General features: G+C 47.7%; 1 protein-coding gene across 1 annotated transcript in view; it reads right to left on the bottom strand.

Moving 5' to 3' along the window:
* Nucleotides 1–727: 727 nt before the first annotated feature.
* The window catches only part of LOC119385886 (gelsolin, cytoplasmic), a 43,672-nt gene continuing 20,052 nt past the window's right edge, over nucleotides 728–24,347 (bottom strand). The window contains exons 2-4 of the mRNA XM_037653254.2: nucleotides 7,458–7,526; nucleotides 4,722–4,852; nucleotides 728–1,043 (exon numbers count right to left, since the gene is read on the bottom strand). Of these exons, the coding sequence (XP_037509182.2) occupies nucleotides 743–1,043; nucleotides 4,722–4,852; nucleotides 7,458–7,526 (501 nt within the window). The 3' untranslated portion in view covers nucleotides 728–742. The remainder of the gene's footprint in view (nucleotides 1,044–4,721; nucleotides 4,853–7,457; nucleotides 7,527–24,347) is intronic.

Below are 24,347 nucleotides of genomic sequence, written 5' to 3'. Positions count from 1 at the left end.
GTATATGACTCTCTGTAAAGAGGCACGTTAACTTTCTTTTGGGACCAACGACTCTCCGACGAGAGTGTAATGATATCCTAAGAGAGTCACGTGTCTCTTTAAAAAGAATCATATGCGTGGACTCACAAAAAAGAGTCAAAGGACTCTTTTTTTTTAAAGAGTATTCCAGCCCATTGTAATCAATGAAGTAACTGTCGCACGGTTCTTATCTATGCAGACACAAGAATACGAGGACACAAGATTCAAGCTAGAGCGGGCACAAGAGCCAAGTTTGTTCAAAACAACAGCGTCATTTGAAAGAGACTACTCAAATGCTATGAACATATTTATAAGCGTACGCGCAGCAAGCGCCAGCTTGTGTCATGAGTGTGCGGGGAAGGGAACATTGAACAAGGCAGAAATAGTGCACAGATATCTTTGCGAGACGAACTCCCGGTGTACCTAAAGCAAAGCTCAACATATGAAAAGTAAAAGAAGGCAGAAGTGAGTGGACAGAACTTGTTCTTGGGTAAAGTTCTTACTGCTAGGAGCGAGACGTCGATACACCTACAAAGCCCAGAGATCAGATTCTTTGAAAGCTGGTTGACCCGGTAGGCATACCTCTGTCATTCTGCGCATGCGTTATTGGGTCTGTGTAATCTCGGTTTCGCACCTGAAATAAATCAGTTGGAATTGCCACTCGTTTTGTCCTGTTTGCGTTCCTCTCCCTCGTTTTCGTGTCTTTTAGCGCCGATTATGTGATTCAGTGGCTGGACAGCATACCTAGTATGCTGATCTTGCTTCGGCCGCCGTGGACGTCGTCTCGTATGCCCGAGGCCACCTGGATGGCCTTGACCCGCTCTAGGCCGCCGCTTCGGTGGCCCACGAAGACGTACACGTTGTCGCGGCAGTCGAGCACGAAGCAGTCGCCGTGGTTCAGCGAGCTAGCCTCCAGGGGCACCTGTCGCACGCGGATATTGCGGCGCCCTTTGACCTGGAAGAGCCGCTTGTGCACCGTCTTGTCCACACTCTGCAGACCGGACTCGATGCCACCTTCCAGGTACCTGCATGGCGCGCCAGCACTGCTCAGCAAAAGGTTTTTCAAAGTCAATGTCTTCAGACGTGCCGTGAAATGCGCATCACATCTTCGCTATGTATTACCTTTCTCGTTAAAGGGCCCCTATACATGCCTAAACCAATGCGAGTTCAAAGACGAGAGAGTTGTTTATTTCTTGCCTTCACTATACTTGCTACGGGCGCTATCTCCTCCTCGCCACTTATTTCTTCTTAAAACACGTGGACAATGAGAGCACTAAGCGTCGAGCCAATCAGGATTTCGTGCTTTTGAACTACGCGCTGTTATCTCCGCTTGCGCCAAAAGCTGTCAGAAAAAAAATAAATGAAGGAGTTGTCGCCATTGCTTGGCGACGGCTACCCCTTCCCACTTGGTTTTTAGGATAAAAATAAAACTTTAGATAGATAGATAGATAGATAGATAGATAGATAGATAGATAGATAGATAGATAGATAGATAGATAGATAGATAGATAGATAGATAGATAGATAGATAGATAGATAGATAGATAGATAGATAGATAGATAGATAGATAGATAGATAGATAGATAGATAGATAGATAGATAGATAGATAGATAGATAGATAGATAGATAGATAGATAGATAGATAGATAGATTAGATAGATATAGATGTAGATGATAGATAGATAGATAGATAGATAGATAGATATAATAGATAGATAGATGATAGATAGATAGATAGATAGATAGATAGATAGATAGATAGTACTGCATTGGGTTATTAATAAAGTAGCGATGGAAGGCGAATGTCACGGATAAATAAAAGAAGATGAGCGGACCTGTAAAGACGTTAAAATACAGGCAACTATCACAGCGGCGTAACTCGGAAGTAGCAGAAGTTACAGGAAGCTGAAAGCGTAAAAGACTGCAAGCAAAGGAAAACGGGAGTCTGCCGGCTGGTCTCCCAGAATGCCAGTGTTCTCCCAGAAGCCGCGAGCACGCCGTTTTTCCACCTGTTTCCTCGCTTCCAAGCTAGGGCGTGCGGCGAATGCTCTGAGACCATTCGCTTTAGCACTTTTTTTTTTCTTTTCGAATGCCTACGCGGAAGTCAATTCTATGCTGAAGCAAAGGCCAGAGATTGTGCGACCCGTCGATGTATTCTAACCTGTACGCCCCTTCTTTTCAGCTCGCATCTGGTTCCACTTATCAGTCCCCACCTTTCGTTCTTCTTCTGTGAATTTGGACTCCTTTTCTTATTATTATTATTATTATTATTATTATTATTATTATTATTATTATTATTATTATTATTATTATTATTATTATTATTATTCGCGCTATCACGCGAGCTACTGCATGCGCTCGAAGCTTTAACCCCTGGCGTTTTCGTTTTTTTCTCGTAGAAAAGACGCGGTGAAAGAGGGAAGGAAGGAAGGAATACGAAAGGGAGAAGGCAGGGAGGTTAACCAGACAGCAGTCCGGTTGGCTACCCTACGCCGGGGGAAAGGGAAGGGGAGTGGAAAGATGGTAGACACAGAGAGAGAGAGAGAGAGAGGGGAGCGAAAAAAAAAAAGGAAATGATCAATAAATGCACTGACACGTATGTGGCGGTGGCACTGTAAAAATAGTCACAAACGCTCACAAGCGTTCACACAGGCCCGTAGTCCTTAAAAAGCACGAAAGTGCTTTAACTGCGGTGTAAGAGGGAAGCAGTGAAAATCGAACGAAGCTAACGTTGGGTAACTGTCGGTATCGTTGTTTAAACTGTGGCTACTAGTTTTGGGTAAAAACAATTGGCTAATGCCGCCTAGTGTTGGCTAGCGGCTGTTATAATAGCAAAATTGCCTTCCTTCAATTTCTATCCAATAACTGCGTTTTCTACCTTTCTTTTTTTTCTTTTGCGCTTTTGGTGGCGTCGAAAAATAATTATGTTAGTAATCTTTCTTGAGGAAAGTTAAAAACGGACACCGACCACGAAAATTCGCCAAATCAAAGGCATTTCGGCTCCCATTAGGGAGGCGAAACATATTTGATGCGGCTGTGACAGAAATGCCGCGTACCACGCAAGAGTGACCTACTGTGACTGACTCTGTGTGTGCTGTGTTACGTACTGTCTTTCTCTCTCTCTCTCTTTTCTCTCCATTTTTAAATCTCCCCCACCCTGTTCCCATGTGTAGGGTAGCAAACCGGTTTTCCTAAAATGGCTAACCTCCCTGCCTTTCCTTCTCTTTTACTATTTCTTCTCTCTTTTATTTTATGAACTTTCCTGATCGGTGTCCCTTTTAGGGGCGAAGCTCCTAAAGCCGTGGGTTTGTCCCTCCTAGCTCGTACGTGACCGCCTATGCCGCGCGTATGTGCCAGTGGTGATGGCAACGAAGCAGCGCGAGTGTTCTTGGCCCAGCGCAGGGACGAAGAAGACGTTGCAGTTCTTTCTCTGATCGATAAAGCGTGTTTGTTTGTCGTGCTCCGTGTCCTCGTCGATCTCACGTCGTTACACTGGTGGAGGTGCGGGGCACTTCATGCTTGGCACTCCATCGCGGAGCCGACAATCGAGCCCGGAATCGCCACCACGCGTCGAAACACCGGTCCACCGATTCAGTCGCCGTCTGCTAGTCGCCGTCATGACCGTGTACCTCGCACCCAACCTGTCTATCGCGGACGTCAAGTCGTTTATAGACGCTGCGTTACGTGACTACGACAACAGGTACAAGAACCGTCCGTTTGTGCTGGTTGGGGACTTCAACGTGGACCTCATTGCCAATGACTGGATCGTGCAGCACATGCTTTCCAAATACGCACTCAGATGTATCCATATGCAACCTACCACGATCCGAGGGACGTGCATAGACTTAGTGTTTGCAAACTTCCCACTGCAGCCAGTACAAGAACATCTCTCGCTTCATTTCACGGACCATAAAGCCGTCATAATGAAGGGACCTCGCAATCCAGCCGCCATGACAACGACGAAATGAAAAGAACAAACGAAGAAACGAAACAACAAACGAACAAGAACAAAATAAAAGTTGATTTTGTATAATATACGCACAGTCTTACGTCTTTCTAATTATGTAATGGGCTAGCTTTCACGGGAGAGTTACGGTTTACCGATGATCTCCCCCTCTCGAGCTTCGCCCACTTATCATCATTCATTCCGTGGATATGGCGTGATATTTTAATTGTCCTTGTGTCTTTTCCCGGCCACACGAGTTTTCGTAAGACTTTTGACTTCAGTAATACTTCTTGTTTGACTGGAAACCTTCACAGTGAATTTTCATTGTTATTTTTGCGTGATGTTTTACAATAACAAAAAGAACGTGTCTGTCAGTACTGTATATAGCTCTCTTCAAACACTTCTATTCGCACATTCTTTTTTTTTATATATATCTACTTCATTTCACTATCTGCACTGCACTCCGTAGGCCCACTACTACGCCCGGATAACTTCCTCGCCTCGATGGCGTCGCTCCATGTAAGTGGGTGTCGATACGCTTGCGCACGTATTCGCTTGCGAAGATATGGCCGGTATCTCGCGAATCCGTTTACCGTACTGCTGACTCATCTTGCGTAGCGCAGTGTGCCAGCATAGAGAGGACTCTTTTAAGTACTAGGTCGGTATGTACTGCATTCGTGAGCAAAGCTGACGAAGCATCGATCTAAGCCTTTTCACTTTAAAGTCACTTAAAAAATGGACAGCAGCGAGCTTACTTGACGCCGTTCTTAAAGTGTGACAGGAACAGGTCCGACTCGTGGTCCTGCACCTCTCGGTGCTGCACGGGACTGCCGCCCAGCGAGTCGTCCAGCTCCACGCTCTTGATGGCGGCGACCGTGTATTCGTCCTGTGTTTGCAGCGAGCAAGGAACAAGTGGAAGAATATGATATTAGTTACGTACATGAGGATCAGCCTGGCCAGAAATATCCAGTGACGAGGTGACCGGAATCAGCCACACTTGCGTCCACTTTCCATACACCTCACTTTATCACGTTGTTAGTTCCGAAAAGCTTCATCATATCGCAAGATAAATGCACAGCTTTAAAGAAAAAGACGGCGAAACACTGTAGTTCAGGATGGCTGCCAGATGTGTAACCATCTAGCTCAACTAGCACTAGTATATGTATGACCAACTAGCTTAAACTTAATGAAAACCAGCAGATAATGATGCCAAGGAAGCAAAGAATTATCTGCTGGTTTTCGTTAAGGTTGTGTCAAAGAAAGAAATGAACCCTCGAAATTTTCTTCCTTTATTCAAGTAGCTTAAAGAAAGGCTTGGATTTAAAGGGTACGTGAAGTGAACCCGCGCTGACTGTGATAAAATCTTCTTTAATGAGTTCTCTCTCATTAAATAGTAGGTATACAGTAAGTAAAGTGTCCAATGGCTTCGTGCAGCTTTCATGAAAGCCACGTGACTTCGAGGTTCCAACGTTAAACAAAATAACTGTTATTTTACAATTAAAAAGAAAGAAAACAGTGACATAGCGACTTATTATTACATTTGCAAATGGCAGTCCTTTCTTTTCTTTATTTTTTTTTTCACCTCTAAAGCCTCAATGACACAAATCGATGTCATTGGTTTAATTGTGCCTCGTTTTTATGTGAGCTGTACCGTAACACGGCAGCCTGCCTTGTACAGCCGTCGACAGTTCTAAAGCACTGGATAGGGCGCACTGTCATTATTGTACATTTCTAGCTGATTTGAGAGACAATGCCTCCGAGTAGTGAAATTCCTTGCGCACGTGAGTGAAACAATGTTCAACCTGGTACATTGAACCAAGCACATGCTGTGATGTGGTTCTTTCATTGCTCATCCTTGCCTTTCATGTGCTTTCTCTCGCTCTCTCTCTCTTTCTGTCTCTCCAGCGCAGCACTCGAATTCTCTAGGCTGGAGTGTGTCCACGAAAAACAGAAAAACAAGCCCCCAAGAGGTACGAATAAAACGCAGACAATGCGTTGTAAAGAACTCTGATGCATTGCGTCAGAGTGTATTAAAAAATTACATTATCTCCCGCTAAAGCGGACCATGAGGCGATGTGAAGCCGCAGCACTTGCACGATCACGTTCCGTTGGCATTCGTTGGGCATGCTACCGACCTCCCGTCGCGGAACGCGAAGAGGAACGCTAGGCGCGTCGTGTCTTCCCTCTAGCCTGGCCGTTAGTTCTCACAGGGTGAGCGGTGAACGCGGTCGACATGCGCGAGAGGGGGGGGGGGGAGCGTAGGAGAAGAGAGAGAAGGGGAGGGGACGCGCATGCGCAGGAGAGGGGGAGTGGAGAGGGTCTGCGCATGCGCAGTAAGGGTGTTCACGCCGCACACCACCACCACCACCCCCACCACCGCCGGATTGAACTCCGCCATAAGATACTTCGCATCTAATAATTCCCAAGTTCGAGTTTGGCCGCATGAGTCTGCTTTTGCCACTGTACACTAAAGGGGTGCGGTGGGGTTGCTTCAAGATCCATTGATCTCCGATAGACACTACTACGATAGTCATCTACATAAAGTGAACATCTTGAACAACGGAGGTGTCCGCATGATGTGAACGTTTCGAGCACCCTGGTCTCCTTGTTGTCAGCACATAGGCCCTATGACAAGATCCTGTTTAACCGTAAAATAACTTGTTGTTGCGCTAGTTGGTAGGTCATTTTCAAAAATAATTAGAGCTCAAAACACACGCGCACCCCCCCCCCCCCCCCCGTATGCACACGACAAACACGTAAAGCGCTGTACGAGTTTGGTGCGCGTATGTGTGTGTGTGCGGGGGGGGGGGGTGCGTGTGTGAATGCACGTGCGTTTTACGCTACAATTATCTTTGGAAATGTCCTGTTTAACCATTGTTGATCAGTTCAATTCTTCGGTTTGTTTGACTCCTTTCATGTGGCCACGCTTTATTATTTGTTACGTCTGCTGTAATTCTGTATGATCAATCCTCTTCTTGTCGATACACTGGCACTGTGACAGGACTCATGTCTCACCTCTCACCCCTTTTTATAAAATCAAGTATAAGTCACCTATTTGACATTACCACGCTAAATCTTACGTCTACTGCGGATCTGTGTTTTGCTGGGGCACGACGTTTAATCGACACATCACGCCGCCTGAGCTGCACGTATTGCTTTGAACATGAGCTCAATCAACGCTCCATGCAATACGTCTGTCTTTCCTCACGCCATCGTGGCAAATCGGCAAAAGACACGACCTTCAAGAAGCGTGGCCACGCTAGTGTTTTACAATGGGTGAACATGGAAAGTCTTGTATGTCAATGTTTCGATTAGACACGTCTCCTCCTTGTCGACACAGTGACCCCATGCCAAAATTGAAGCAATATTGCCACTTTTAAGGCTCAATCGAAGCTCCATTCAATCTCTCTGTATTCTCCTACGACGTCAAAGGAAATCAGTAGAAGATACTATCTGGAGGACGCCAGACCAAGATAGGCTCGGACACGAACCTGCGACGTGTCTCGTCCCAGCCAGAAATGGATGTTCCACTCCAGTCTGCCGCTCTTCGCTTGCTTCGTCTGCGAGCATAAAGAAACGAGAAGAAAAACACCATGAGAAGGCTGAGAAGCGAAAGCTTAGGTTCGAGATCGACATCGGCAGCTGTTCGCGTCTGGTCCCTGAAAGGCCGTGCGCGCGCCGCGGGGCCCGGCCGGAAATTCTGGGAGCGCGACAAAGCCGACGTGCCGCATATATGCCGCCTCGAAATGCTTTTAGGGTCACGCGCTAGCGTGGGCGCGAATAAAGAGCCTTCGCTTTCGGATGAGCGTCCGTTGGTTCCGTTATTTCCCTCACCGATGCCATCTTTTCGCGTTGCGTATGCACAGGTCTCGTTTGCTTCAGTGACGCAGGAGTACGCAGGCTTTGTTGCACATAGCAAGGCGAAAGCCTTAAATCCCCATCAAACGCGAAAAGTGACCGTTGGCGGCGGCAGCGACAACGCGAAGCGATGCAAAGAAGAAATCAAGTGATGAGGTCATCGTGACGTCAAGATCGCCCAAATTTCATGACGTCTATATGGCGTCACGTAATGTCACAATATAATGTGCCGTAACGTGACGTCACGTGATATCTTCGCTTGGTCATAGGTGGGCCGATCCCGGAGGTAGTGAGAATCCATGTTAAATGTACAAAGATTTCGGGGATTTCGGGGGGGGGGGGGGCATCAAGACAGTTGATTGAGAAGAAAAAGAGGACGGCTTTCGCCTTCGAGTCGTCCTAGGCGAATGCGTAAGGAACCTTGTGACATTTTATAATCTGGCCACATGACACGCGAATAATCTCTATCATGTTGACATTTTCACTTTCACCTCCTTCTATGCAAATACAGCCAACCAGGTGATCTTCCGGTTCACCGTTCTACCATGTATAGGGTTTTCCATTAAGGGGGGATCCGTGCCACCGTGAGAAGCCGCGGTGGACATCTAAACAATGTTATATTCCACACATAATGGCATACATGGGCCTTTCAAATACAAAAATAATTCAGTTAATACCTCACACACAGAGTGTTTTATTCCATTTCAACATAGACATGCGCTTAATGGAAGACCCTGTATTTATTCTTTCTGTAATCCTACAGCACTGAAATGGCTCAGAAGAGCATCAGGATTTAGCTACCGCTTCGAAACACTTACGAGTCCATGCTTTCACACACCCTCGTCTTTCCGTGTCCTCATCTTTAATGGCTCCTCTTCGCTTTTCTCAGTTCACGATAGCAAACACGGGGTGCCCGAGCATCCGCTTCCTCTCTCCCTTAATTTCTCTCCCACTTCGTTAAAATTATTGTGGAGTTTAAGGCCGGAATCGTTCAATCGGAATCGATGTCGCGAAGCTGTTTAGAATTGAGAGCTTTTTAGCGTCGCACAATATGTATTCCATAACTCGCTTTCAACGCGTTAAGCCCCTCAACTTGTTGAAATGTAGCCGCTACGCGTTAAGCCTCAACCACACGTACGCGTTACGACGCGTCAGCGCGTGGAGTGTAGACGTAGCACCGCGCCCTCTCCCTATGGGGCGAGCATAGGGAGAGGGCACGCCACGCGCTGACGCGTTGTAACGCGTACGTGTGGTTCTATGCATTGAGGCACAAAAACTGACGAGCGTCCTCATCAACGAGATGTTAAAGAAACTACACCGGAATTTTGCAATGAATAATGGAGAGCCGGTGTGTGTGGAAGCAAGATTGCCTGAAAGCCTTTCATAAAAAGCAACCTCCTTTGGAAGATAAGCTTAGAGCTTATAATTCGGTGCGCGTTTCCTTGAACAAGGGAGTACCGGGCACGCGATGTACAAATGCAGGTGTAATGTAAATTTGCCCGTGCGTAACCTTGAATCACTCTGCGGAAAAAACAGAATGCCGAATCGAGCATGACCTTCGGAAAAAGATAAATTTATCGGTTTGTCCAAAATCAGCCAAGTTCCATAATACCTTAAAGGGGCCATGACACCCAATTTTCTATCGTAATCTCTGTTATGCGGGTTAATCCTTGTGTGTTCACAAACAAGCTGGCGAAATTTTAGCGCATTCAGTCGAGCACATAATTTATAATTGAATATTTTATAAACACGCGAGCGGCCTGAGAGTCGGCCAACACTGGCGCACGCGCGAGCCGTGATGTAACAAGCTGGTTGCTTTGCGAGCGTCTGCATTCCGACGAACGATTCTCTTCCGTGGTCAGCTGCGCGTGCAATCGAGCTATTATAGCTTTCTTCAACTTGGCATTCAAATTGAACGATTTGCAGCAGCGGAAACTTTGGTACATGACTTTGGCAGCACGTGACGTCACACAGGCCACTCCAAAATGGCGGTCGCCGGCGGTGAGCGGGGATTTAAGCTGGCGACATCCTAGGGCTCATTTTGCTCCAAAATATTCTTTTACGGACCATTTTTCATATTTGTATAGGCATAATAGACCCTCTATTTCTGTTTTTCGCTGAAAACCGCAATTTAAAGAGGCAAGGGCAGAGGTACGTAAAACACTTCACTATAACAACTTAACGTAAGCAAGTTTAACTGAGGCAAAGTCATTCATTCAGTATAGTTCATCTGGGTCATACTTTGATTCTAAGTTTTAAATGGACGAAGTCAGAAGCAACGGTAACAACGTACGTTACTGCTTATCACTTTATGGGATCCCATTATCGCATACCAACTAGATCATATTGCAGCGCAGAGTTGAATATTGTTACAAAATCATATTTATGGTACTTATAAGAGTATGTGCGCCGAAAAGATGTAACTGTGTCTTTCTTATGACGACATATTAATTTTTGTGCACATATATCACTAATTGTTTATAGGCGTAGCGAGGTGATGATGCCGATTGGTACACTCATCATCATCATCATCATCATCATCATCATTATCCGCGCATGTTCGTCATCGACACGTCAGCACTCGACCCACTAACTTTTCGTCCTTCACGACGGTGTTTATTCAGACGTAGAACTGTCAAACCACGTTGTCACGCGTCAAGCAAACGCCACCCTTTCGGGAAACCAACGGAGCAGCCCGGTCGACTGTACGAACTTCACTTTTTTCCCGGCGTGTGTTTTCACGCGCTTCCTTCCACATCTGGAGCCGAGCTCATGTTGTGACGACGAGCCGTGTCCACCTTTGCGGCGCCTGCTTGTCACGAGTGGTAAGAATAATAAGGGAGCGGTGTGCGGACCGAGGCGGTGAACACCGTTCGCGTGAGTAAATAAAACGAGCACGAAGCATCCGTCTCGGGACACGACGCGACAAGCCACGCGCACGCCGCGAGGGCCACAGGAAAGCACGCACCGCAGGACCGTTACGACGACGTCTGAGAGGGCGCAAAAAAAAAGGGGGCGGGATGAAAGCGCCAGCCGAAGCCGAACAACGACGCAGAGAGAAGTCCTCCTCTTCCTCCCACACGACGCTCCAAGGACGGCGCGACCAAGCGCTGCGGCGTCGAAGAAGACTGCGCGTGCGACGTCTGTCCTTTCAGCGGCGGCGCCGGCCCGTTTTTGCTCTTTCTCTTCTCGGTTTTGCGAGGTCTTTTTCACGATGGCGCACGAATGTGCAGCCATGTCCGGCTGGGACCTTCTCGTTTCGCGGAGAACTTAACTACCGTCTCTTTGGCAGGTTGTAAACAGGAAACGACAGCAGCGAGCATGTTAACGCCGAGTCCTTCGACAGGTCGCGCCCCTCTACCGCCTGTTCGATATCTGCACATTTTTGTTTTCATCGGTTTAAGATCATTTTCGTTTAGCTGTGGAAGCGCGGGAGGGTCGGGCACGACAGAGCGGGCTATCTGAATATCTCGAAATCGTTGTTAACGGCAAGCGATCACCTCGGAGCGTTTATCTGGATGTCTAGGAACACCTCACGGGATAAAGTATGTTTATTAGGGGCGAAGCTCCTCAGGGTGTGGGCCTGTCCCTCCTTTGTAGTATGTAGTATGTAGCCACGCATAGTGGGATGTATCCACTCCATGTGATAAAGATGACGATGACCTCTGATGACCATGAAGAATAAGCGCGTTCCAGTATAGTGGAATGTACCCACTACACGTGATAACGATGACGATGACGCTGATGACCATGAAGTATAAGCGCGTTCCATGACGATGACGACTGATGACCATGAAGAATAAGCGCGTTCCAGTATAGTGGAATGTACCCACTACACGTGATAACGATGACGCTGATGACCATGACGTATAAGCGTGTTGCAGACCACACATTCTCTTTCTGCCATGGATGAAAACAATCGTGAAGGCGCTCTCGCCCTCGAAAGGCAAAACGGCAACGCTGACAATAAACGTTCCCCTGAGCTTAACGTCATATATGAGGACCCCCGCGTTTGTGTGTCAGGTCTTTGTATGATCATCGAGTGGGCAAAATTTACGGGGATTGGCGGTTTACCAGATTACCTCCGGAGCTTAGCACACTCATCATCATTCACTTCGTGGATATGGCGTGATTTTTTTATTTGTGTGAGAGTTGTATGCGTTGCATAATGGAATGGGGAAAAAAGATGTGCAGAACTGACCGATGAGCTCTGATACGCTTTTCGAGCAGCTTGCTACGCACAACAAATGAGGAAACCGCTCTCACAGAGGCGCCTGCAGCACATTACCAGTGATTAAACACTTAGTCATTAAAGATCCTGACGACATTTAATTCTTAAAGACCGTCAACAGTCCTGACAAGGAGGGATTGAAACGAAGGTAAATACAGGGAATGGTAAGTGAGGAGAGTAGAAGTTCTAGCTGCAGGCTCGTACAATCATGAAAGATATTCCATTTGCTCCGGCTAAGAACCACTTGAGAAGTCAATTCATGATCCGTAGCGTTCTGTGTCAAATTATAATCATTCTGAGAAATAACATGAATCGCCACCAAGATGTCGACAGTGCGTACACGACCACGACACGCTTAGTCCTGTATCGTTTCACACCAATCACGTGCGGTTATTTCTATAGCAAATTGGCAAATCTGGTATTCTGTAATAGAGCACTGCACGGGCCGGATTTTACGGCCCGGGCCCGGCCCGGGCCCGCTTTATGAAGCCCGAGCCCAGCCCGGGCCCGTGGTTCCAAGCGCGGGCCCGGCCCGGGCCCGGGCGTACATGACCGTATCCAGCCCGAGCCCGGCCCGGGCCCGGGCGTACTTGACCGTACCCAGCCCGAGCCCGGCCCGGGCCCTTCGTTCCAAGCCCGGGCCCGGCCCGGGCCCGGGCGTTCATTACTAAACTAATCCAGGGCGCGCTTGTTCATGACCAGGCCCGACCCGGGCCCGCTAGAGGATATTAGTTGTTGATGATGATTATTAATGATGCCGTGCGCTTTGTAGCGGGCGCTCGGACGGAAAATCCGGTGTGTACATGTTTCGAAATGTTGCTTTGCCCACGGTGGTAGCTCAGCGGTTAAGCTGTTTCGCTGTTAAGTCCTAGGACGCGGGTGCGATTCCCGCGGCCACGGCGGCCGCAATTTGATGGGGGCGAGATGCAAGAACACCAGCGTATATACTTATCTTTAGGTGCACGTTAGAGAACTCGAGGTGGTCGAAATTGATCCGGTGCCACTACGGCGTGCCTCGTAATCATATCGTGGTTTTGGCACGTAATACCAAGGAATATAAATGAAATGTACCGTATGTGTCAACCTCGAATAAAATACCGAAATCTTTATTCCTCCCATGGGAACAACCGTGATCTGTCCCATTTTTAGTGCTGTTAATATACAGGGTGTCCCAGCTATCACGCAGCACGATTTAAAAAAAGAGGAACGGCGTTACGCGAATCAAACCTACAGCATATTGTTCCTAGTACACTAGAGTAGCCACTGCTATTTTTTTCGTTAATGAGGTTTAATTAATTAGTCATAATTATATTTCTAACTCGACAAGTACTCGCCTAATTGTCAAAATGTCAATGAGGCGTATGTAGACATGTTCAAATGGCATCTAACTGCGCTACTTTCAACAACGTGCTAATTGCGCGCTCATTTTTTCCAGCTGATAAAGAAAGCCCGCTAAATATGAAAAATAACACGTGACTACGCTCCCACCCGCAAAGGAAACCAGCGCCCTCAAATAAGCTTACTGCAAACAACCGCTTTGCCTGTTGCCTGTTGCGAAAGACAGCGTTCCGCATTTTGGCAAGGGTTCAGGTCGGGCGCCAGCGATATGCGTGCAATTTCGCTGGGATTCAATCCGTTCGATAGTACGCCGCAATCATCCATATCTCACGGCCGACTGTTCTCATTGATAACGTGGCAGGTGTGATTGATAACGCGGCAGGTGTGATTACGGCCTGACTCCGTAAAACCAAGCGGTGCGTTTCTAGGCCGGGGAGTGGCAGATAGGGCGATGCGTTTTTTTTTTTTTCTTTCTGCATTTTTTTCTTGATACTGTCTACCTCATAGGGAGCCTGTTTGAGGGCGCTGGTTCCCGACGCTCGCAACACTCTAGTCACGTGTCACTTTTCATATTTCGCGGGCTTTCTTGATCAAGCGGAAAAAATGAGCGCGCAATTAGCATGTTGTTGAAAGTAGCGCAGTTAGATGCCATTTGAACATGCCTACATACGCCTCATTGACATTTTGACAATTAGGCGAGTACTTGGAAGGCGAGTACTACTAGGAACAATATGCTCTAGGTTTGATTCGCGTAACGCCGTTCCTCTTTTTTTTAAATCGTGCTGCGTGATAGCTGGGACACCCTGTATATATACGTGATCTGGCGTGTTTATAAGGAAACCCACCATGATGTACTTGTTACTTTGACAAAGTCTGGTCCAGCAGACGAAACGTTAGTGAAAATATACAGTGCCAATCTATATCTATACTGGTGAAAAAAAAAAAAATAGCACTTCAACTGTTTTTCTATTTTTATTGCTAAGCTTTGCTAAGAGCCAGCTCTTTGCACGTGTCACTTCAGCTTGGCACGGTATACCTTAGACCATGCAATGCATAACGTTCGCGTGTGCTTGAAGGCCCGACTTACGCCTTTTAATGAGCGGGTCCGAGTCCGGCCCAGCCCGCAGCCTCAAGCCCGGGCCCGGCCCAGGCCCGCGGCTTCAAGCCCGAGTCCAGCGCGTGCCCGCCTGAAAACGCTTCGGACGGCCCGGCCCGGCCCGCGGGCCGGGCCGGGCCCGTGCAGTGCTCTATTCTGTAAGGTCCCTTTACTCCTTATTCAAAAACAAGCATCGGCACCAAGTTCGTCTTTATTTCGACTGACTATAGCACCGCGCCAACGCTCGACTGAAACTGGCTCAACGGTTCTCAACTGCTGCCGATTATTGCTCCATGGACTCCGAGATCGCGCGCCGCCGCGGTCCGCCGGCGCACAATCTCGGAGGCCATGATCGCTCATACGCAGTGTTCACTTCTGTCGAGGCATGGCACTTCCGTCGACCCTCTCGAATCGAGGTGGAGCGCTGAGAGGAGGTGCTCTCTCGAACACAGAGGTTATATATGAGTCGCACAAGATTGGTGAGATGGCATCTACAACGAAGAAAGTGGCTTAAGGAAGACAGCTTGCTTCATCACTCCCCTTGAGTCCCGAGGAGCCTCGTTCATTTGCATCATGGGTGTCGACGGCGAGGCGACCACGGTCATATTTATTGTGTAGAGGCACGCACGAGAAATAAGACGAGCGGCAGCCTGCGTGACAGCTCAGGCTCGTAGCTTGAAACGTTTCTAGCTCGCGCGCCTCACATCTTCTTTTTTCGCTGGGCCACAGTGCTTAACAGCGTCCCTTCAGCATCAACTCCAACGCTGCGTAGGCAAGGCAGTCGGCAGCCACTGTAGTATCGCTAAAGGGCCTGTTGACAAGCGCATTTGGTGCTAGTTCAAGTTCAAATTCATTCATTGTTAATGCATGGACGAGAAAATGGGCTTACATATTATACACAGCATCAGGAGGTCCCAAAGCTAGAAACTGTCAGGGGGACCTCCTATCATTAGTTCATATGATGTGCTGATTAAGAAATTACACAGCGTTGGTACTGCAAGCGCTGGTTTACCTTTAATTCTTTGTAGTGCGCGTGTTTGGCTCTCTTTGCGAAAGAGTCCAAACTATAGTCCGTTTCATACATCAGGTGCAACGCTGTGGAAGCTATGCAAGAGGTTCGGCCAGCAAAATGTGTAAATCCGCGTGTCTCGTGCTTGGCCTCCGCGATTAGTTCCGGCTTTTCGCTGTCAGTGCCAATCGCAGAGGCTACGATACAAAAAAAAGAAAGACGCTAAGCGATCCAGAACAAACTATCGACAGGACTGTAAATAACGGGGTACGTTTATTTCTTGGGCACAAACCACCTTCTTTTATTATACAGCCTAAGGACGAAAAAAAAACACATTACGGGTGGTAAATTCATTGAACTGTTTCTTCGCGCGAACGCATCTACTCCAAGAAGTCTCGCTAGCTTCCACAGCGTTGCACGTGATATACGAAACGGAGTATAACTAGCGCAAGTTGTCTGCCGCCTCGCTAGAATACATAATGTTCTGAGGAACACCAATCGAATGATGTGCTTTTACAGAAGGCTGAAGCACGGCATTCACTTTTGTTTCCGATTTACGCATTGAAAATCAGCCTCGAACGGTGCGCCCACATATGGGGCACCGTAAGTGAACGAATGTTTTAATCTCTCTCTCTTTCTCTCTCTCTCTCTCTTTGTCTGTCTCTGCTTTTCGTAATAATAACATCCAAGGTTTCACGTGTCAAAACCACGATATGATTATGAGGCACGCCATGGTGGAGGGTTCCGAAAATTTCGACTCTCGGGGGTTCTTTAACGTGCCCCGAAATCGCAGAGCACACGAGCCTCTAGCATTTCGCTTCCATCGAAATGAGACCGCCGCGGCCGGGATCGAACCCGCGACTTTCGGGACAGCAGCCGACCCCCGTAACCCCTCCGCCTCCGAGGTGGACTGTCTCTTCTTTACAAGCGAATGGGCATGGTTCTCTCTCAGTCCTTATAGGTTACTATATGTGCAATTATCATATTATTTGCATGATTAATGATTAATGCAGTCATAAGATGACATCACTGGTGAATTAATTTATTAATTGTAGCCCCATATGTGGAAGTACGAACACCGGATCGATGCGCAGCATATTACACCTATCTAGCATAAAACATAAGGAAACGCAGAAAAAGTGTTGTCCCCCGAGTTTTTGTCGTCAGTTTTGTCGTCGCGCGCCGGTGCCTTGTGCCAGCAGCTGCTGTATGCGCGAGGGCGAAGTTCGCTGCAGGAATAAAAAACAAAGGGAAAGAAAACGAAAGTGTAAGGGACTGGCGATATGAACGATGGATGTAAGTGCATGCGTAAATAAAAGAAGTGACTGCGTTCTTTATGCTCCCCGGAATGACAGTATAGTATACTCCGAGCTGGAGTACAATTTTCTGCGCGGTTCCGACTTGTCAGACGCCGCGGGAGCGAAGACAAACGCCTTGCCGAAATTGCCTCGAGGCACTTTTCCATTTTTTCGCCTCACCTCACGCACTAGAAAGAGCTTTGCTATTCGCTTTGCTTATAAAGAGTTGAACCCTGCCCTATATGCGTGCTCAGACTCTTATTTGTTTTCTTTCAGTGGTGATTACAATTTATCGCCTCCGCTCGCTCATAGAAGCAGGTGTGCTAGGATTGAGTGGCATGTTGACAACAAATTGTCAGCTATAATAGACTTCACATGGCGGATCAAGGAACACAACATTGCTGTAAACACAACATCTCTGTGGTGACACAGCTTTCGCGGTCGTCACTCCTTGAGATCGGGTTCGAAAGAAATTCCGTTATTTCGTTCTAGAACACTTGTAGTCAGGGTTGTCAGGTCGAAAAGGCAAAAAATAGCCAAGGGATTGGTAAAATTAGCCAAAAAGTAGCTAACTTGAGCCAAGGGCAGGAAAACTAGCCAGAAATAGCCACGCTTGTGTGAAAACTACTGCGGCGTTGTTATTCAGGTGGCTAAATTCAAAAGCCTTTTGGTGGAAATGTAAATAACTGCAGCAAAAACCCTTCAAAATAATAATTTCCGAGATTAAAGCATGAATCGTTGACTTTAGCAATCATTTCGCGCAGGGTGCCGAAGTTTCTTGCGCTGTTGGAGAAATGATTCTCTTCACGCGTCTTGCGTGACTTTTCTTAAAAGGGCTGCGAGTAGCAGCGACCATGAAAATGACTATTGCACGAGTGTGCTCAAAATCACAGTTGCTGTTATTGAAGCATAAATTGTAATCAGTTCCGCAATAGTATCTCGCATGATGACGAAGTTCGTACAATTAATATTCTCGAGTCTGAGTACCTACCTAATCCTAAGAAATGACACAAGCAGTTCCTCAGATATCCGATTTTTTAATGTCAATGAGTGCAGAGCGTCCTGGATGCGGAGAGCTTTCGGTTGTCCTGTTCACTTCCAATTACAGCTTAAAGTCGCGTTCAGCATTAGGTGGTCTGCGAAATGAGGCGCCATGCAACAGTTTTCCCCCGAGTCCCAGCAGCTTTTCCAAAAGTATTTTCTTTTGTGTAATGGAAGCGCCAAATTCAATTTTGGAAGCTTGGTCACCATGTTTTGACACTGCATACTCGAACTCCAGCAGCTGCGACGTCACAAGATATTGATAATTTGGTTCAAATCGAGGCAACAGGAAGCTAGCTAAAAAGTAGCCAAGTAGCCAATAGTTTTTTTCTGCCGCCACCGGCCAAAAAAAAGGTAGCCAGATTGGCGCAAAGTAGCCAGAACTGGCCACACTGCAAGTTGTAGTGTGTCACAATGGCCAGATGGTGCTAGCTATGTCAAAGGGCGGGGCTGTGAAGGCACGTGGAAGAAGTATAAGTCAACCAATTTGTGTCAACACACATTATGAAATGCAAAGTTGAACAAACGAAGTTTCATCATCCTAGCGGAAGAGACACCTTACTTTAAATATAATCTCAAGCCATATTTCTCGCTGAACGGCAATAACCCTCGACGGGACCCGCCATCACGAGAGACAAAACGAAGATAGCGATTTATCCTAAGATTTGAATCGGTGACCAGGTTCTTGTTAAATGTAGCGTGCCGCTCGAACCTGAAAAATTTTTGTCATGATCTTCCGAACATCTTAAAGTGATATCGACACTATATTGCAGCTATACGTAACTATAAAAAAAACGTTATAGAAGAATGACTAACGCGTCGGGCGCCTGAATAGAATTCTGATCACCCTTCTAAGTCCAGCTGCAACAACGCAATGCCAGCTGTCAAGCGATACGTGTACTTCTGGGGAAGAAAGAAAAAAAGACCATCCAACCATTTCAGAGAGCAACACAGCCAAAAAGCAGGTAGATAACGAACGACATGCGTGCGCAGGCGAGTCGAAAAAGGAAAACAGGCGCCGCCAGCGAAGTTATAGCAGGCTTTCCTTTACAGCGTTAATCGCCGTCCATTCCTGGCTCCTCGCTGCGTGTGATGTACCGTCCGTGTCTTCACAAGGGAAGGGCCGGGACGGTATGCAGGTGGGCCTCTTGAAAGGATGGGGGAAGAAAATGAAAAGAGTCCCTGATTTTTCTCTCGCATATGGCTCTGGCTCCGCGCGACACGTGCATTGAGGTTGAAAAGAAAGCTCGGAAAAAAAAAAGAGACGCCCATCTATTTGTCAGCCACGCGTATACGTGGACATCTATGCACAGGACCGACGCCAGCGTCGTATTGGTGAAGTCGGCGCTCCTGCGCTATACTAAATAACACGCGGAGCGAAAAGCCACTAATACCGCCGTATATACGCCGGCTTAAAGCTGTTACAGCTGGTTGACAGCATTTTGTTCTCGAAGTCCTAGACAGAGAAAGAGATAAATGTAAGGGAAAGGATGGGAGCTCAACTAGAATTATAACATCCGGTTTACTACCCAATGGGGGGGGGGGGAGGAGAAAAATATGGAAAGAAGAGCAGGTGCACGAAAACAAACAGACAAACCAAAAAAGGACGGTGCGCAGGGGGAGTACCGTAGCCTATCTAACAGGCCACTGCCACGCAAAAAGTTCGATAAGGCTTCAATTGATTTCCGGTGCGACCACCGTCCGGGTCGGCATTCTAGTACAGACGGTTCCGACAGAGGTCGAAAGTCCTAATGATAGATGGCTTGCACCATAATCTAAAAACGTTGGCTTGCACTGATGTCACTGAAACCGCCATATTGGAGTACCAACATGGTGGGGCGCGAAATTTTCGATGTGACGTTAACGTTATCAGTACATCGCATGCAGGTTCTTTCGTTATTCACGCACAGAAGCCAATAACGTTCCGGACGCGACGTTATCACATCGAAGCAGGTTAACAGAAACGTGATTATGCTGTCTTGACGTCATCGAGGCGGCCATGTTGGAGTACCAGTAAGTTAAGAAGCTGAGTCCATGACGTCACGTGCAAGCCATCTATATAGAGCGACCGGCCTCAGTGGCTCAGTAAGTATGACATAATGCTGCTAATCTCAAGGGCGCGAGTTCCTGTATGTTGTGTGTATCTGTAAAAGCATCTAATCAAAATAGCAAGAGAACAAAGCACGCTCCTTAGGGATAGTTTGCGCGTGACGTCATAGACGCAGGTTCTTGACCTACTCGTACTCCATCATGGCGGCTTGGATGACGTCAAGGCAGATAATCAAATAGCGTTTAACCATGCTTCAGTGTGATAACGACGCCGTTGGAACGTTTTTGGCCTACGTGCACCTATAACGGAAGAACCTGCACGAAATTCACTGATAGCATTAAACGTGACATCTCAAACTGCGCGTCCCGTCATGTTGGTACTGCAACATGTCGGGTTTCAGTAACGTCAGTGCAAGCCATTTATACTACTTCAGCAAAACCAACGGCGCTATATGACGAAGTCCTTGATGTGGGAAGGCCTATACGCATGAAAGCGTTATTTTTCCACGATGCTTCCTTCGCACTCTTGGTCGTAACAGCTGCAGAACAGAATGATTCATTTGTGAGAGTGAGTGCGAACACTCTCATTGAGGAACGACGCATGTAAAGCAGTAGAGTAGTGCCTACACGAAAGGTTGACGCGATCTTAGAAGCCACGCATAGCGCCGACGGTGTGCTGAGCGAATAGATGCACGCTTTGCCGTAGGAGTCTACGTGACGGAGCAAGCATCGAAAAAGTCTGTTGACAGGCAGCACCAGCATGTACATCTCATACACGAATACAAAAGTGCGGCCATACTAGAATGCTCAGCAAAAGGGGCCGAGAACGGAGCGAGCAAAATGTGATTTGCCAGCGGAAGCAGGAGGACGGCGACTCGGACGCGTGTGTAGATGCATTGTGCCACGTATGGTCCTCCTCTTTGAAGGTGTTGTTTTTGTGCCACATTTGTACCGTATCGATGTTCATGCTACTGTAGCGATTACCGCGTTCGCCCGAAGTATATTGTGATAACGACGCAAAGTATAAAGGCCTAGGTTCTGTGTTGAGAGAAAGAAAGAGGAAGCATTACTGACGTCCTGGAGATGTTAGCTTGGCTGGTCGCCGGGCTTGATACACCAGATGCTGGGTCATGGTACCACAAGAACAAGAATGTCCCACTTAAGTAACGCGAGACAGACGTGAGCTCATACGCCGGCTTACACTTAACGGTTTTCTTCACGAAACATGCCGTATGATGTGAGGTGAGGTACCGAGTTGCGTCGGTTAGGTTGACGCGGTGTTGCTCCAGCGGTACAGCCGGTCAGGTGTTCACGCTATAGTATAGGTATATACTATATATTTTGCCGCCTTCGCTCGCAAGATCATCTTCCAGCGTCGTCGTCTGTCAGGCATCTTCCAGTAACGCGCGCATATGTGGTCTGGGAGCAGCAATGATGATAAACGAGCGCGCCTGGCTTCGCTCGCGCGGGAAATAAAAACGAACACACGCGCGTCACACCCCTGTCAACAAAACAAATGCGACACGACGCGAACCTATGCGCACGGAAGCCCACGATGGAGGTTAGTCGCGCTGAGGCTGTCTGCCAAAGTGACAACACCCGCGTTCCAACGTATAACAGGAAAACGAGAAAGCTCTGTCAGGCTCGCTGCCCGTACGCGGACAGCTGTGGAGGCGAAAAGTGCGGAGTGCCGACGACAGACGTGGCAGGTGAGGCATCCAGACAAAGCCTGCGCACGCTGCTCTGATAAGTGGCAGAGGTGATACTATGGAAGCGAGCACTCCCAACGGCTATAATAAGAGGAGGGGGGGGGGGCACTGGTGCAGAAGCAACTAAGCTTCTTATCACACTGGCTTTAGCCAAATCATTTATCTCGTTAGCAACGTTGATTGGTGTTTGTTGTGCTCTTGATCTGCGCATGCCCACCTGATTTTTCCTAGGAGTTTATAGTCTAGGATAAAGCATAGTTCTTAGTACAGTCGCTGTGTACGGCATTTCTCCCATCAGTGTTTCGTCTTTTGGATGATTAAGATGCCCAAGAATATGTACCAATTGACCGAGATCGCAACTCTACGGCTGAAACACTGCCGATGGAATAGGCTCGAACGCGAATGAATGCGAATACACCACACAGTATACACCTATACAACACAAAAAACATCGTACAAGCGTAGAAAACACGGACGTTTGTTTACTTAACGCGTTTCTGTATAGCGATGCGCTCATCATCGTTTCGTGCTAATTACTGTTCCTTCGTTGGATATGAACCAACTATATCATAGCCTAGCAAAAATGGCCTCGACAGACGCGCACAAGCGCAGTGGCACAGAAACACACGAACATATAGAGGTGTAGTACGCACATGTGAGACGTATGTATCGCACATACACACTTGCGCGCACATACACACACATACGCGCATATATAAACACACGCGTCATCACAAACGCGCACAGATTACTCTCTCGCGCGTACATAGGTGGTGGCGAGGATGCAGACGGGCCGTAAATTAAAAGCGCGCGCACAGCTGTGATCCTTCGGGGCCGGGAAGGTGGTTGCTTTGTGGCTGCTGGCCTATTTGCGCGCTGCGCATAGGAGCTCAAGCTCGAGTCTGGCAGGCTTCTATAACGACCGGATTAGCGGCGTTCGTGATACCGGCTGCGTGCTCGTGGAATAAGGGCTAAAAGTACGGCTTGGGTGCGTATGCACGTGCATCTCGGTCGCGTATACAGACCTCCGTTGTGACACGGGCGATTCTGTGTATGCATAGCATCGAGAACGACTGCGTTTTATACGCTGAAATTTTCGGCTTAGGTAATGGTCAGGAAAGACAGGGACGTATAGACTTATACCACTTTGAAATGGAACAGGACGTCAGAAGAGGACGAACAGTTTGTCAACTGGCGGAAGCTCAGCGGCTCACTGTCACGAAATTTTCGTGAACACATTCAGATTTATAGGGGCACGTTAGAATCCCATATGGTCGGGACTAATCCGGAGTCTGCCACTGCGGCGTACCTCGTAATTATATCGTGGTTTTGGCACATAAAACACCAGGATTTATCAGAAACATATGCCGAGAATAGTGTGCTATAGTTGTAACAGTCCAATCATGACAAACGCACCGCGCAAATGAAAGAAGGAATACAGCTATCAGCATTATGTCTAGTGGGTCTTTCGGCCGCCTAGTGTTCTGATCACCATCATACTTGATACTCGAGAAAAGGACCGTTTATCTGATTCGAATAGATTTATTCGCACTGCGTGCGGCTGGCATTTAGCGACGAGTAATATGCGGCAAGTAGTGTCCGCAGATCATGCTCTATTCACGTTGAACCAAAACATCAGAATTTAGTCCTCGAAGTACCCCTTTATTCGTTGGCTACCTGTCCCGTCGCGGTGATCTAGTGGTCACGGTGTTTCACTGCTGACCCGTAGGTCGCGGGATCGAATCCCGGCCACAGCGGCCACGTTTATATGAAGGCGAAATGCTAGAGGCCCGTGTGTTTAGATTTAGGTCCACGTTAAAGGGACACAAAAGTGAAACAATGGATCGGTTTAGGTTGCTAAATTGCACTATGAGTACTGTAATGTCGTTCATTTCACCACCATAGGTTTATTTATAGCGGAGGCAATCAAGGTCGTTCCAATTCCGCTTTCGAGGACAGACGCTGCGAGGCAAATTCGACAACTGGCCCGCAGTCTCACACTGACGGAGTGGAACGCACCAAGCATAAGACATACCAGACTACATCAACTGAACCCTTCACTGCAACTCCGACCTCCATCCGGCCTTCATCGATGCGAAGCTTCGCTTCTCTATCGCCTTTGGTTGGGAGTTGCTTTTAGGAAGGCATATACAACGTTAATCGGAATGACTGACAGCGCAGCATGCGAAGTTTGCGGCACCGAAGAAAACATCGAACACTTGCTGTGCCACTGCCCTCGTTGTGCCTCGGAGAGACAAGTACTGTCCAACGCACTGCGGCGACTGGATGATCGGCCAATTTCCGCGCAGGTGCTACTATACAGCACCGTCTACATCTCTTGACGGCCCACAAGGCAGTGAAAGCACTCTTGTGCTTATTGAGAACGACGCGCTTGTGCTAACGCCTCCGACTTGTGGTGCAATCCCGCACGCTGCAGTGAATTCACTGCATCTCTTCTCTCTCTTCCCTCCTCTCTATTTCTCGTCTTTCTATTCCCCTTCCCCGATCCCCCAGTGTAGGGTAGCCAACCGGAAGTGTTTCTGGTTAACCTCCATGCCGTCTTCTTTTTCTGTTTTCCTTCCTTCCTTCCTTCATTATTGAATTTCGCGCCGAAATCTCCGCACGTGACGTCACAGATTTCAAAGTGTATTGCTCGTATTTTGGCGACATTGACGCAACGAAATTTCTTGAAACTCGGCATGTTAAGTCTATGGGCCGCTCAGAGTTCAATGTACTTCGTTTTTACTGATTA

Source organism: Rhipicephalus sanguineus, chromosome 3 (genome assembly GCF_013339695.2).
Source record: "Rhipicephalus sanguineus isolate Rsan-2018 chromosome 3, BIME_Rsan_1.4, whole genome shotgun sequence".
Classification (NCBI taxonomy): domain Eukaryota; kingdom Metazoa; phylum Arthropoda; class Arachnida; order Ixodida; family Ixodidae; genus Rhipicephalus; species Rhipicephalus sanguineus.
This window is presented reverse-complemented; position numbering and strand designations above follow the sequence as displayed.